General features: G+C 46.5%; 1 protein-coding gene across 5 annotated transcripts in view; it reads right to left on the bottom strand.

The window, feature by feature from the left end:
- The window catches only part of FAM114A2 (family with sequence similarity 114 member A2), a 284,184-nt gene that overhangs the window by 145,401 nt on the left and 123,120 nt on the right, over nucleotides 1-15,663 (bottom strand). For all 5 annotated transcript variants that reach the window (XM_078653652.1, XM_078653650.1, XM_078653655.1 and 2 more), the window contains 2 exons: nucleotides 14,557-14,771; nucleotides 13,501-13,594 (listed from right to left, as the gene is read on the bottom strand). In XM_078653652.1, the coding sequence (XP_078509778.1) occupies nucleotides 13,501-13,594; nucleotides 14,557-14,771 (309 nt within the window). The remainder of the gene's footprint in view (nucleotides 1-13,500; nucleotides 13,595-14,556; nucleotides 14,772-15,663) is intronic.

The following is a 15,663-nucleotide window of genomic DNA, read 5'->3' on the forward strand; positions in this document are numbered from 1 at the left end:
TTCCCCTGCTTTTGCATAATAGGTGAGTGGTCTGGGACTAGTCCACAAGAAAAGAAATTGCAGCTAAGTATTCAGAGTTGGAGGTGCATACTCTACCCTGCCAGGACAAAACAGGATAACTGAATACAGCATTGAACCACCATCCAGAGCAAAATAAGGTGCAGTTAAAACCCTACTATAAACCCGAAGCATAACATTAAGCAGTCAAAATGGAAATAGAGATAATGCTCAAAATTAATATCATCAAACCTTTACAATTGGATTGTACCCCTACCATTTTTTTTGTTCCAAAACTTAGACAAGTGTCTTTGATTGCGTACAGATGTTTACGAAGTAGATAATAACTCAAACTTAAACGCCTAACCTATGCCTCAAGTGGCCGAACTGAAAGAAAGACTGGGGAAGACTGTGTGCACTAGTACCTTAGAACTGATAAAGGGCTAATGGCAGCATCCTCTTAGATTCTCTGACAGGCATAAGACTGCCTTTTCAAAATCCATGATTACTTTAGTTTTAGGTAGACCCCTTTAAACTCCTTGAAACCCTGAAGGATCATGGATAAATGAATATGCTACTTACCAGTATGAATCTGTTCTTGCCATGTAGGGCTGCTAACATTCATATCTAGTGCATAGATCGCCGCCTAGTGTTGGGTCCGGATGATTGCACATTGTTGTCCTGGAAGAGTCTTCGAAGTATCACGAGATAGGTGGCTCCTCCCCTGGACTACAGTGCGCATGGGCATCGACTCCATCCCCAGATTGTTTTTAGCCATTGTGGCAGAGATGGAGTGAAACAGTGTACAGGATGTCCATGCTAATGATGAATGCAAGAGAGTGTCTGCAGCCGCTACGGGCACAGGGGAGGAGGGCGGGCGATATGAATGTTAGCAGCCCTACATGCCAAGAACAGATGCATACTGGTAAGTAGCATATTCAGTTCGAGGCATGTGGGCTGCTAAATTCATATCTAGTGCATAGAATACACAGCAGTCCCTCCATTAAGGGTGGTTGCCCGTGCCAGCTGCAGAAGCTTGAAAAAGTGTCTTGAGAACAGCCTGTCCTACAGCTGCTTGCTGTTTGGAAAGCACATCTACGCAATAATGCTTGGTAAATGTGTGTGGTGTAGACCATGTGGCTGCTTTACAAATGTCTTCTAAAGGAATGTTCCCCAGGAAAGCCATGGAGGCCCCCAATTTGCGTGTGGAGTGCGCCCTTGGGGGTATTGTTAAAGTGCGTTTAGCCTTTTGATAACAGATTTGAATGCATTTAACAATCCATCTGGCTATTCCTGCTTTGGAAATGGGGTTGCCTTTGTGTTGTGCTGAGAAGGCAACAAAAAGTTGTTGTGTCTTCCTAAAGGGTTGTGTTCTGTCAATGTAGTACATTAGCGCCCTCCGAACGTCTAATGTATGAAGCATTCTTTCTGCTACCGTTTGCGGGTTTTGGAAAAATGCAGGCAGGTCAATAGTTTGGTTGATATGAAACTGTGACACCACCTTTGGAAGGAATTTGGGGTTAGTGCGGAGCACTACCCTGTTAGAGTGTATTTGGATGAATGGCTCTTGGATTGTGAGCGCTTGCAGCTCACTAACACGTCTGAGCGACGTGATAGCAATGAGAAAAGCCACTTTCCACGTTAGAAACTGAAGTTCGCAGGAGTGCAGTGGCTCGAAAGGTGGGCCCATCAGCCTAGTGAGGACCACATTGAGGTTCCACACAGGAGCTGGTGGAGTTCTAGGAGGGATGACTCGTTTCAGCCCCTCTAGGAAGGCTTTAATGGCAGGCACCCTGAAAACAGAGAGGTGCTGCCTATTCTGGAGGTAAGCCGCTATGGCGGATAAATGTATCCGAATGGAAGCGTACGCCAGATTGCATTTGTAAAGATGTAACAAATAGCAGATGATGTTAGGAATGGATGCATCTAGCGGGTTGATATTGTTGTCTGTACAGTAAATGACAAACCGCTTCCATTTTGCAGCATAGCAAGCTCTGGTCGTGGGCTTCCTTGCCTCCCGGATGATGTCCATGCATTCAGGAGGCAGGTTGAGGTAGCCAAATTCTAAGACCTCAGGAGCCAGATCGCCAGATTGAGCTGTTGCGGATCTGGATGCTGAATGTCGCCATGGCTCTGCGTCAAGAGGCTGGGTGTGAGATGCAGCCTTTGATGCGGTACCACAGAAAGTTCTAGAAACGTGGTGTACCATGGTTGGCGTACCCATGTTGGAGCAACTAGGATGAGAGTCATCGAGTGTTGCTTTAGCTTTCTTGCCACCAGCGGAATGAGAGGCGCTGGGGGAAAAGCGTACGCAAATTTGCCTGACCAGTTCATCCATATCGCATTTCCCTGCGATTGCGGATGAGAAAACCTGGCGGCAAAGCTTTGGCATTTTGCGTTTTCCCTTGTGGCAAACAGGTCTATCTCTGGATGACCCCACTGCTGGAAGTACGGGTGGAGCACTGATGGATGTATCTCCCACTCGTGCATTTGATGGCTGTACCTGCTGAGCAGATCCGCCATCTGATTGTCCTTGCCGGGGAGGTGTTCTGCCATGAGGAAAATGTTCCTCTGAATGGCCCACTTCCACATGCTCTGAGCCAGATGAGACAGCTGTGGTGAGTGAGTACCTCCTTGCTTTTGGATGTAGTACATGGCTGTCATGTTGTCCGTCCGGATCAACACGACTTTGTTGCACAAATGTACCTTGAAGGACTTTATCGCCATGAAGATTGCCATCAATTCCAGGTAGTTGATGTGCAACTTCTGTTGTTGAGTGGACCACAGTCCCTGCACAGTGTAGTGGAGCACATGAGCTCCCCATCCTTGGAGAGATGCGTCCGTCGTCAGGATAATCTGTGGCACAGGCTCTTGGAACGGTCGTCCCTTGCAAAGGTTGTGTGGTTTCCACCAATGCAGAGAGTTGTATGCCCGACCGGTCACCAACACTAGGTCCGTCAGTCGTCCCCGAGCCTGTGTCCACTGATTTCCAAGCATTCTTGGAGAGGACGCATGTGCAACCTCGCGTGCGGGACTATGAAAATGCAGGAGGCCATCATGCCTATCAACTGCATGAACACTCTCGCTGGTAGGGAGTGTTGCGGTCTGAACCTTTGGATCAGTGACTGAATGCTGTTGATCCTGGCTGGGTTCGGCTGAGCCATAGCAGTCAGGGTGTTTATTGTCGCGCCTAGATACTGCCGCATATGGGCTGGTTGAAGGTGCGACTTCGGGTAGTTTAGCGAGAATCCCAGACTGTGAAGGAGTTGAATAGTGTGGGACATGATTTGAATGCATGAACAAGCCAGTCGTCTAGGTACGGGTAGACATGTATGTTCTGCCTTCTGAGGTGCGCCGCTACTGTCGCCAGACACTTCGTAAACACTCTGGGGGCAGTAGTCACCCCGAAGGGTAGGACTTTGAACTGATAGTGCCTGTTCTGAATGGTGAACCTGAGGTACTTTCTGTGGGATGGGTGGAGTGGGATGTGGAAATAAGCATCCTTGAGGTCTAAGGTTGCTAGGAAGTCCCCTTGGTTTAGCAGGGGAAGAATTTGTTGCAGTGTCAGCATGTGAAAGTGTTCTGACAGTATATACATGTTGAGGGGGCGTAGATCCAGAACGGGTCTGAGGGATCCGTCCTTTTTTGGGATGAGGAAGTACAGGGAATAGACCCCTGTGCCTTCCTCCTCCATTGGTACAAGCTCTATTGCGCCTTTTTGCAGCATTACCAAGACCTCTTGCTGCAATAAGTGCAAGTGCTCTGCCGACATAGGACGGTGTCTTGGGGGAATGTTGGGAGGAGTGGATGTTAACTCCAAACAATAACCGTATTGGATAAGTTTTCTCACCCACCTGTCTGTGGTGATGGATGTCCAGACTGGCAGGAACTGCTGGAGTCTCCCCCCGACAGGTGTTGGATGGTCGGGGGGCAGTGACAGAGAGTCACTGTTTATTTGCGGCAGAGGAACGGGAGTTGTTGTTCCCTTTGCCTCTGCCCTTGGCACTATTACCTCTGTATCCCCCTCTACCCTGCTTGGGGTAGGAGGTTTGTGCACCACCCTTTGTAAATTGTGATTGTTGACCCAAGTGTCCTCTGGTAACACCACGCGCTCCTGAGCGACGAAAAGTGTTTCCCCTGAATTGTTGTGACTGAAGTGCCCCCATGGACTTAGCAGTCTCGTTGTCCTTTTTAATCTTTTCAAGTGTGGTGTCAACATCTGGGCCAAACAGTCTGTCAGGATTGACGGGCTGGTTGAGGATTGTAGTTTGGATGTCAGGCTTAAATCCAGATATACGAAGCCATGCTTGTCGTCTCAGCATGACGCTAGTGTTAATTCCCCTAGCCGCTGTGTCTGCCACATCAAGTGCACACTTTATTGCAGCGTTCGATATAAGCTTTCCCTCTTGTATGAGCATTTCGGCTGCTTCCTTATACTCATCAGGTAGATGTTGAAGGAGCTGTTCTAGGGTGTCGTAATGCGCCCTATCGTAACGCGCCAATAGTGCCTGTGTGTTCGCTATACGCCATACATTGGCAGCCTGCGCAGCCACCCTCTTGCCGGATGCCTCAAGCACTTTCGACTCCTTCTCTGGGGGAGGAGCTTCACCCGTAGTTTGGGAGTTTGCCCTCTTGCGGGCATTGGCGGCCACCAACGAGTCTAGAGGCAACTGTCCTCGAATATATGCAGGATCTCCAGGAGCTGGCCTGTATTTCTTCTCGATACGTGGGTTGACCACTCGTGCCCTGGTAGGTTCTTTAAAGATCTCTGGGGCATGTTTAAGGACACCTTTGAGCATAGGAAGAATTTTAACCGTCCTTTCTGAGACAGAGAAAGTGTTAAACAAAAAATCTTCCTCTACCGGGTCAGCATGCATGTCCACATCATGATTCGCTGCTGCCCGTTCGATTAAAGCATTAAATGCTGCAAAATCCTCTGTTGGAGATGTGCGTGCCCCAAAAACTTGTGGATCATGTACCACCTGCTGTCCACCTTGGTCCCCAGTGTCGTCATATGTGTCCTGCTGAACATCAGGGTCATTGTCCACTGGGAAATTGTATTGGTCGTCTTCATCATCATCCTCTCCCCCTGATTGGTTTGGGGAAGGTGATGGACTCCTCCTTGGTGGTGGTAGAAGAGGCTCAATAAGGACAGGAATGTCCTGTGCAGTCCTTTTTTTCTTCAGTGGAATAACATAGGATTCCAGTGGTTGGGAAGTGATCTTCCTTTTGTAAAGGGTCAGTTTCCCTGTTTGGGCATCGATGTAATGCTCAGATTGGTCTTCTGAGGCCTGAAGCGCTGAAGGAGCCGAAGTCTTTGGCACCGTTTTAGGTGCAAATGCCTTTGGTGCCACCTTTGGTGGAAGAGTGTAAAGAAGCTTGGCTGATGACTTCTGAGGAGTGTCAACCGGTTTCGGAGCCGATGGCGTGGGAGCCGGCGCTGACAAAGTCTTTTCCCGAATCCTTTTGAGGGAGTCGGTGACTTGTTTAGTGAAGGAGGCGGAGGGTGTTGTAGCCGACGGCTGGTGTCCGGTGGCGTTGGAGTCCCTCGGTGTCGACGGTATGTGCGTCGACGAATCTTCAGCCACGGCAGGCTTTGGCGCCGACGCAGATGCTGCAGATCCGACAGCTTCGTGCCGATGCGCAGTGCCTGTGGTCTTCGGCTCGTGGCTTGCAGTCGATTTTTGTTCGACTGGGCGTTTAGTCGACCGCGCCGTAGGAGCGTCCGAAGGCGTGGGAACAGACTTCGACGTTTGTGCCGGAGCAACAGAGGCCGACTCTTGACGGACGGCCTTCTTGGAGGACGAGTCCTTGTGCACCTTCTGCGGCGCTGTCGGCTCGACAGCCTTCTTCGACTTCTGTGGTCCGGAGGTGGATGGAGTCGATGAAGGAGCAGGCTTTGATATTTTTTGTTGCACGTCGGCCATTTTAGGTGTTGTCGATTCCGTTAGTTTCGGTTTCGATTTTGCCTGGACGTCGGCCATCTTAGGTGGTGTCGAATCCGTGAGTTTCGGTTTCGATTTCGGCTGGACGTCGGCCATCTTAGGTGCCGTAGAAACCGAAGGGTTCGGTTTCGGTTTCGATACGTGCAATGGCGGCTCCGCTTGAGTGTCCGTGGCCGAGCGAGAAGGCGGGGCCGGGGATAGCGGTGCGGGGTCGTGGGTAAGGCCGAGTGGCGATCCCGTGACCTGAGCCTGAATTAGATAGACTTCGGGGCATAGCTCTTCCTCTGAGCTATCTTCCGCGGCCCCATAAACTTCTTCGTCGTCCCCTACCTCCTCGACGTATTCAGTGTCCTGTCCCTGTCCATGGACGTGTTCCTCTGGATCGGACTGGACCTCCGTCGACGGAGGCGAAATTTGGAGATGATGGCTACCGCCTTCCAACGCGGGGTCGTCGAATATGTCATCGGGTGCCGGCGTCGCTCGCTGGGCCTCGAGGCGCGCCGCGCGCCGATGCTTGAGCGTCTTTTTTGACCTGAATTTAGAGCAGGCCATGCAGTCGTCTTCGTTGTGGTCCGGTGACAGGCATTTATTACAGACCGGATGCACATCGATGTGTGGATATTTGGATCCACAGATGGGGCAGAACTTAAATGGGCTCCACTCCATGTTAAGGTTGTCGGGTCTTGCTGCGACGAGAGGGCCTCGATGTCTGAAGAGTTACTTGACTCCGTAGATTTCCGGCTCCGAGAGTCGGACGACGCTCGAGACCGTGCGCAAACAATACCGACGCTTGTAACGAAGGCCTTTTGGCCTTAAGAACAAAGTGTATCGGTTCCGACACGGAGACGTCGAGAACCACATCCGAACCCAATGGCGGAAAAAAACAATCTGGGGATGGAGTCGATGCCCATGCGCACTGTAGTCCAGGGGAGGAGCCACCTATCTCGTGATACTTCGAAGACTCTTCCAGGACAACAATGTGCAATCATCCGGACCCAACACTAGGCGGCGATCTATGCACTAGATATGAATTTAGCAGCCCACATGCCTCGAACATATTGACACAACATCAAGAGTCTAATCGTCTACTATTGTCAATATCATAATATTCAGTCCTGGCTGGCAGTCCTACCTTGCCCATTTAGAAGCTGTATCATAACCAAGTAGCCCTACATCTAATAATGAATACCACCGCAGTGTGTTTTCTTGCACCCCCTCAACTCAGCTCCTGCTGCTCGGGCATTCGCTCGGTCAGTGCCCACATACACAGCTCCGAACTGAACACCAGGTAATTCTTAAAGAACCGTGTTAGGAAGAACTTGATCTCCCTTCCAGAGAATACTGAAGATGAGCAACAGTCCACTGGAGAAAGAAAGGAGTAACTTTTTTAAATGGGGGTTTGGGCAGGATCCGTCAGAATATGCTCAAATCTAAAAAAAACAGAGAAGAGCGCAGATTCCCATAACTTAACAGAAAGAGATACTGGAGTGGAAGGAGGTGATTACACCTAGGCCCTCAGTATAAAGAGAACAGACTAATCCATGAGCAATGCAGGACTTCCTGATTGTTTACAGACAGTAGCGCTTTCTTCTTTGCAGGCAGATCTGTAAACAAGGAAAAGGACTCCATATCATCCTAGAGACCAATATTGATTAAAAAAAGATGTAACCCCAAGGTAAAATAATAGTGACTGAATGTGGACTCTCTAACAGAGCATTACGTTAATACCCCTACTTCAAATGGGGATCACCCCACGCCTAGAATAAAGATCATAAAACTATACTTATGGTATCTAAGTTGCCATTAAGAAACTAACAGGCAAATGCAGTAGTGGGTAAGCACTGCTCCACAGTGCCCAAAAACATTTGAAGCACATAATTCAGAAACTTCTGGTTGTGTCATACAGTGCAGTGAAAGTGGCAGTCAGGGTACTAGAGATGAACTGTAAGGGACCTAACATATATTAAAAGGACAATATCTCAAGAACAATCATGGTTAATGGGATAGTTCAAACTGTTCTGCAGCATGGTGACTAGCTCCAGCTAATGAGACCAAACTCCATATTAGCCGTGTGAAGGTTTCGAGTCCCCAGATCGCTCTAAGTCATATATGTCATATATGTAAATTTCAAGAGTAAGGTGATTAGTAGGGCAGTAAAATCTCACCAGTGAAGTCGCAGGATAGCTTCTCTGTCCCTTCATGGCCCAGGCAATGTGTCACTGTAGTCTTTTTTTGGGGAGTTTTATATAGCGCAAATTAGACCGAAGATATCGTGTATAAGAGCGCTTTACATGAGCACCAGTTTCGTTACAGAAGAACACATTCATTAGCTTTTGTTTCTTCTTACAGGCGAGATATGCTGATAGGATTTCATGGCTTCTGTGTAATGCAGTGCTCTGAGCCATCCTCTACGAAGATTATCAGTCCAGTGGTCAGCAGCTCCTCCTCCTCCTCGTGCATGGTGGTGCAAATTCCCATCTTCCACATGTCAAAGCAGCAAGTGGTTTCTATGAATTCAGGCTTGTGTTCTCCAAATCAACATGTTGAATGGGTTATTGTTTTGAGGTGGCCATTACGTATCCTACTTTGGAGGTACAGACATGCATAAAACCTACCCAAACCCAATAGCTACCTTTTTCATGCCTCAAGTTCATTTCAAGGCCAAAACAACTTGCTTCTTTGTTCAGGTTTTCATGGGTATACGTAGCCACATGTTCAAACGAGCCACATTTAGTCAATTTCAGAATGAGTAATTAAGACAGACAGGCCTTCAATGTACCTGGAGTACCCCAACTGAATTCCAAACGGTTAGGTGTTGACTAGCAACATGAGGATGGTGGCTAAGTAGGTTTGTTTACAATCTATAAAATTCCTTAACCCGTTTGAAACAGCTCTTCCTTTGCCCTCCAAAGAATGACCAGGAGATGTACACAGTCATGACTGGAAGAGTGCTTACTGTGCTATTATTCAACAATTGACTCCCCCCCCCAGTGACCCCAACTTCAAACTAAAAACTCCTCAGTGGAGCCCAGTGTTTCATAATTAATCTCATCTTCCAGCGGACACAGAGAAGTCTGCTAGAGTCTGGACATCTCTCAAGCTTTGGTAGCCATTTCCTCTCTCTTACAGTACTCGGAGTAGATTATACTTCACACTTCTATCAAAGTAATGATTGCTGGGATGCTTGTTGTGAAGAGTGTAGCATGCCCCACACAAAGAGGAGAAAAGGCAGGACTCAACTGTCAGAAGCAGGTGCCCACGTGGAGGACATTACAAGGGAGTGAGATACTCCTGAGCCACAAAGACCTTGTATCCCAGCTGCCAGAACTATTACAACAAGCAACTGTAAGACCAGAAGTTAATGAACTGCAGATGCATTAAAGGACTAGAACTATGGCAGGGTTGCATCATCCAGAACATGTTGTGAACTCCCTAACCACCCCCTCAATCATAAGGTAGCAAACATCTTTCCCTTTACCCAGCTCATTGGTATTCTGATGAACAGAAAACTTGAACACGACTGACCGCTTCACTAGATATAGGTCGTAGGTCTGGTACCAGCGTTTGTTGTACTCCATACAACCCCAGTGCCTGATACGAGTTAGTGTTCAAACTGGTCCGCCCCCATCACTGTGCTAAGTATTCCGACATTCCAGATTTCCCCTAATAAGCCTGCTAACTGGGTATAGGCTTTTGAATCAGCTTGTCATCACCATCATACAATAACCTTGGACTTAGGTGGGACTCCTCTTTCAGTGACAGCGATGTTTTTTTGGCCTGTGTTAATTTTGCAAGCAACTCAGTCGCACAAGCTCAAATTCACCGAGCTATCCTGCCTCAACATCTAGGGTCATCCGGAAACCAGCAGAGATAGCAGAAATACAATAGTACACTTTATACTTTGTTGCATTGACCTGCCACTCAGCATAACTTACTATCAGGAAGCAAAAGTGCAGTAAGCAGAAAACTCACACAGGTTACAAAAGAGACACTATTTCTTCAGGGGATAACACTGGCCACAGGACACCAGGGGCTAGAGAACATAGTACCTGGTGCAGCAATGCTATAAATATGTTTAGGATTGTGTCTTGGCTGAGGAGTTGCTAATATCTTCTGTTTTTTGTATGTTGGCTTTATTGTAACTCCTCTATTTTGCCTACGTAATATGAAATACCTATGGCAGTTCAAAGTAATAGATCTGACTGAATGTTGCACTTTTGTGCTATTCATTCTTATGTTTTATCTGATGTTCTAACCCACTACCACCTTATATAGTAAACCTTGATGTGATTGCTTAGCTTCACTACCCCTGGAGCATTAAGTGCCCAAAAGGTGAAACCTGGGTATTTAATTACAGTACAAGAGTATCTGAAACCATAAGGCACATGAACAAAATATCAGAAGCCACAATAGATAATGCCCAGACACCAGTGGGTGCACTGGACCAAGGGAAAGGAATTTCAGTGCCCCATACATGTTAGCATTTACTACTAAGGAGGAAAGCAGGAAGTGGACACCACTACATGCCCACCAGCTCTGTGTGGAGTCTTTCTACATGACCATCTGCAGACTTGTTCTGGGTGGGTGCTGCCCATAGTTCTGGTATTATGATGGCTGTACACCTACACAGCGTTTGCGTTAGAAGTATCGGTAGCTGGTGTCCTTGGTCATTACCATTGAGAGAGAGAATAATTTACCATTAATGTGGACAGACCAACAGGCAGGGTGTGGTTCACTCCAAAAGAACAAATGCTTTGCTTTTATCTTCAATTTGGGTTAAATGTGAAAGACACAGCCACCAGGGTTTGGGGCAGCCTCAGTTTCCCAATATGAGGACAACCAAGGGGTTAGGGTTTCAATCCATAGACTCGCGTCTCCCACAGGGGTGAAGTGACAATTAAGGGCCAGAATGAGTGTGACACCCTTGATAAGTGTATATGTTGGAGAATGCAAGTTAAGCTCTGCAGAACTAGGTGGTGTAAAAGGGCTCAAAGATGTTCCCCATGAAGATATAACATTCGCCCATTTTTTATTTCCACTAATAAAAAGGTTTGGGGTATATACTGTAGGAAAGTGCCTCTTTGTGACATGTTACCCCTCACTTTTGGCCTGGTATTCGATGTACTTTTGACACAAAGTGCACTGGGTTTCTGCCAACAAGGTCCCATATCCATTTCTCTAAATAGTACAATTGATTCCTCAATTGGCAATACATTTAGCACCCCATGTAAGTCCCTAGTAAGTAGTACCCTGGAACCTAGGGCAAGTAGGCTAAAGAGGGTTCCTAAGGGCTGCAGCATGTTCCTCACCAAACTCAGGCAGACAACCATTGCAGACTGCGTGTTTTGGTGCAGACAAAAGTGAAACCCTGACATGGCACACAGCCCTGTGTGCCATTCCTGCAGACACTGCATATAGTAATAGGTAAGTCACCCCTACAGTAGTCCTTACAGCCCTAAGGCAGGGTGTACTATACTAAATGTGTGGACCCGTTCAATTTCTTCCAGTACCAGTGACCAGGAAAGCCATTTTAAGTAATATGCTTGCCACTGGTCAAAAAACAAGTTCCCCAACTACATTATGGCTTACCTGAAACCAAAAATGCTTGGTATCAAACATCTTCTATTAATAAGCCAACACTGATTCCTGTGATAGATGTATTAATACATGCACCTAGAGGGCACCTAGTGTGCTGGCTGACTGGTTCAGAACTGCCTGCCACCGCAGATGAGTTTCTGACCCATAGGTTGAGGGCCCAGGCGGTTAGGAGCAAAGCCTGCTGAGGCAAAAGGTATTTTATGCCCCCCCCATTCCAAGGCACGAAGCTACAAAGAGCCCACTGCCTTTGGTATGCCAAATCTGGCTTCTCTCAGAGGTGCGGATGCTAATACCCCAGGCCAGGGCCCATTTGGCGCCTGGACTAGCGGGAACATTAGTAGTCAGAGTGGTGTGTTCACCCTCAGGCTAGTCCCCCCCCTAAGGTGGGCTACCTGAAGTGGACATGAAAATTCAGGGTCTGCCACCTTGGTGATGGCAGAATTAGGAACTCTAATACAGGGTTATACCCACTTCCCACAGAAAGTGGTCATATAGGGGGTGTAGCAACCCCAGGTGTAAGTAGCCCATTGGCTCCTACCCTACACTCTCCTAATGTCCCTAAATCTAATATTTAGGGGAGCCCTCGGCACAAGGAAATCAGATCCTGCCAACCTGAAAGAAGATGACGAACCCTGAAGAACTGCAAACGCAAGAACAGAGGAGCAGCAACTGGCTGGGTGCCAACCCTGCCAGCCAGCCTGCTGTCTTCAAGATTTGTGCCAAAGACAACTTGTCCTGCAACTCCACTCCACATTACGTCACTGCACTCCAAAAGCCTGGGAGGACTGCCAACCCTTCACCCAAGACCCAGGAACTTCCATGGAGTAGCGGAGCTGCTTCCCTGCAGGTACCCCATGAGACATGTGACGACTCCGGGCCACCAAATGCTCGATATCAGAAAGCACCACTGAACCTGTGCCCCCTAGCCCGAGTTGAGGTAGGCCAAAGGTGCCAGCGTGGTCCCCCGACCTTCCAGAGACAAAGCCCACAGCTGACTCTCCGACACCGCCTGCAGCCTCTTTCTGCAGGCCCGCTCTACTGCGAAAGTCTCCGGCTGTGAAAACCATGACGTCTCAAGGCACCTCTGCACCCGACTACTCCGCCCCGGCCCAATGAGAATAGTATACCTCTTTTTGGTATAATATATAAAGAGGCAGCTGCCTACATATACTGAAGGCTAGTAGGATTAGGAAAAATTAAGAAGTTGCTAGACTGATACATTTAAGGTGGCACACTGCCAACACTCACACTCCAGCCTAGGAAACTCATTCTTATTTTGTCACCATGTCATGTCACCTTCAATTGATTCTATAGGGTAATTGAGCTTTGCCCTGTGTTGCAGTCCTCGTTAAATGCTGAGGAGCTATGCATAATAAGGGTTGACATTTAAGCATACCCACTGCTCCTTTATAAATTCAAAATCCGTTTGGGGCACTTTTTTTTACCAGGGGTGTTCAGCCACAAGATGGAAAGGAACTGTTCAAAGAGCGTTCCACTAGTCTCTTTTTGTTGAGAAACTAACACTTCTAATTCAGGCACTCTAGGTAAAAAAAAAGCACGAACTGCAAAACAGGAGCATCAAATTTGCAGAGAAGTTCCCAGATGTGTGTGTTGGTGATTAGGAATTACTCTGCGAAGGTACCTCTCTTTCAACCAGTTATATTTGCGGCTCTGCATGCATTTGATGTGAGTATATCCGATTGTTGGTTTTGTGAATTAATGTAAATGTGAGTTTTTCTAAATAATATGTGGATGCAATATCAAACTTATGTGTGGCTCAATTTCTGGCTGTGGGTACGTGGACATTCCTGTCCTTGATTCAAAATGTATGCCTCGGTATGGGCATGACCGTCTTGGAGGCTTAGTCATAAAGGACTACTTACCCAACAAGAATGCCCTTGTGACAACATCAGTTGGTACAGAACACTTAGACCTTACTATAAAGACTGGCACACCTTACCTACTTTAGCCACCGTAGCTGTAGTAGAGGACAATAACGTCTTCCCCCAGTTCTCCCAGTACCCCCACGCAGTCGGAGACGTAGAAGAGCAATCCTAGGGGAAAAGCAACACAATAATCAACCTCCATCACCAAGCAACCCCAGCCGAGTGCCCTTTCTTTAGCAAGTCAAGACATTAATATGGGAATCCCCTTAATAAAGCTACCATGAATCATACTATAGACATTATCCATCGTACTGTGCTGCTGGAGATTGCTGTGCAAATATACCCAGTACATACAGAGAGGTATAATAGATGAATAATTTGGAGTTTAACAGAGCTATTTGCCAGTGATGCAACTTTTAGGTCACTGATAATGTTTCACGGTAAAGAAGAAGGCTTCATAAAAATATTATAGGGATAACGAAAATGGTGTACAAGGCAATGAGAAAAATCTTGGGATTTTTTTTTTAACTCGGGATCCTAATATGGTCGGCATAACATGTACTTGGCCCGTTTCATGAGGTAATTTGGGTAGGAGTGAGCAACATGAATGTTTGTTAGATTTTTAACTAAATCCTATATTTTTATGTACACCATGAGCTAATTTGCATTCATGGTCTTTTCTATTAGATTTTATGCTTGAGATTTTTTTTTGTGTGTTCGATAAAAGTTCTATCAGACACACCACATTCATTCGCATCCTCTGGAGGGAGATTTTCAAAGAATGGGAGATATCCCAGCATCCACTAGAGGTGGATTGGGGAAAGAACCCTACAACCACGCCGCTGCACTGGAGAGGTACGGGAGAGCCTCGGATCATTCAGGCATGCACTAAGCAGTTTATAGCCCGTGGATTACTGCAAATGTACTAATCATATGTATCTGCTAACCAGAGTTTTTAATAGTAAGGCTACGCACAGTATTGTCCTCTGTGTTTTAAACTATTGTTGGCTGTTCCAAGAATATCAACTGAAAAAGGAATACGTAGCCTTATTCTTTTCTATGATGTGCAGCAAACCATGGTTAATAAAAGAAGGAATCAGCTAAAAACAATGGATACCTGTGCCTCCTACCTTTTCAGAAGCTTGTGAGTTGTCCTCTGATGGTGCTGGTTCAGCTTTTGTTTCAGGTCTTTTCCGAGTGCCACTCACAGGCTCATGGTAACTTGTTTCAGTAATCAGGGTGCTCTCACTGGGGGCATCATCTCGGTCATCCATCTGGCTTGTCCTGTCAACAGTGCTTCTTAAATCCTCAGGGCTGTCCTGCTCGGACATGGTGAGCACATCACCTGCAGGTTGTTCAAAGCAAGAATCTATTATCAGGTAACCTTTACACATAGGCTTTACACTTCCACACTCCCTGGAATAACATATGAAACCAATTCAATGTTGTAAATTAATAAACCCGCCTTTTTAAGATCCGGTCTCAAGACTACAACCTTTCTGTGGTGTCTGTTTCTGCTTAACAAAAGCAATGGAAGCATTTAACTCTCAGTTCTTACTTCCAATGGCTACAGTTCTCACTACACATGGCAAGGAGTCCCAAAATCCCAACAACTATTAAGCCCGACTTTGTACAACAAAACTCTTAAAATTCCAAAATGAATTGTGGTCTCTGGGTGGGGAAATAATACTCTCTGTTACTTGCCTTCTGCAGTTATTTTATGTAAATTGCCTTGTGCAGTTATTTTATGCTTCTACTTGAAACTGCTTGTAAGTAGAAACTAGAATAGGGGAAAGCCAATAGGTCTCACCAATGCAAGTGCTATTGATTTGCAATATGCTTTAGCCATGTTGTACACCAGCGTGGCTGCTGTTCAGCACGGCTAAAACTTTAGAACAGCCTGCCTCACCTACAAAGCCCTTCACACAGGCAAACCCGAATATCTGGCGTCCAAACTTAAACAAGCATTTGCAATGCAATAGGTCTCGCATTAGGAAAGTTTGAGCTATTGGTATTGTAAATGACAAATATTTTATTTATGTTTTGGTTTTGAAAGTAGCTAAATTAATAGCTTTGTCATTTACAATGCCAATAGTTTTAACTTTCGCAAATGTGACACCTATAGCATTTGTAATGCAATATGTGTTGTATTTACGTGACTTAGATGCATTGATATTACAAATAACAATGGCTTTTAATTTTTTTAAATAATTAGTACTTTAAAAAAAGTTATTGTA

This window comes from Lissotriton helveticus, chromosome 7 (genome assembly GCF_964261635.1).
Source record: "Lissotriton helveticus chromosome 7, aLisHel1.1, whole genome shotgun sequence".
Lineage (NCBI taxonomy): Eukaryota > Metazoa > Chordata > Amphibia > Caudata > Salamandridae > Lissotriton > Lissotriton helveticus.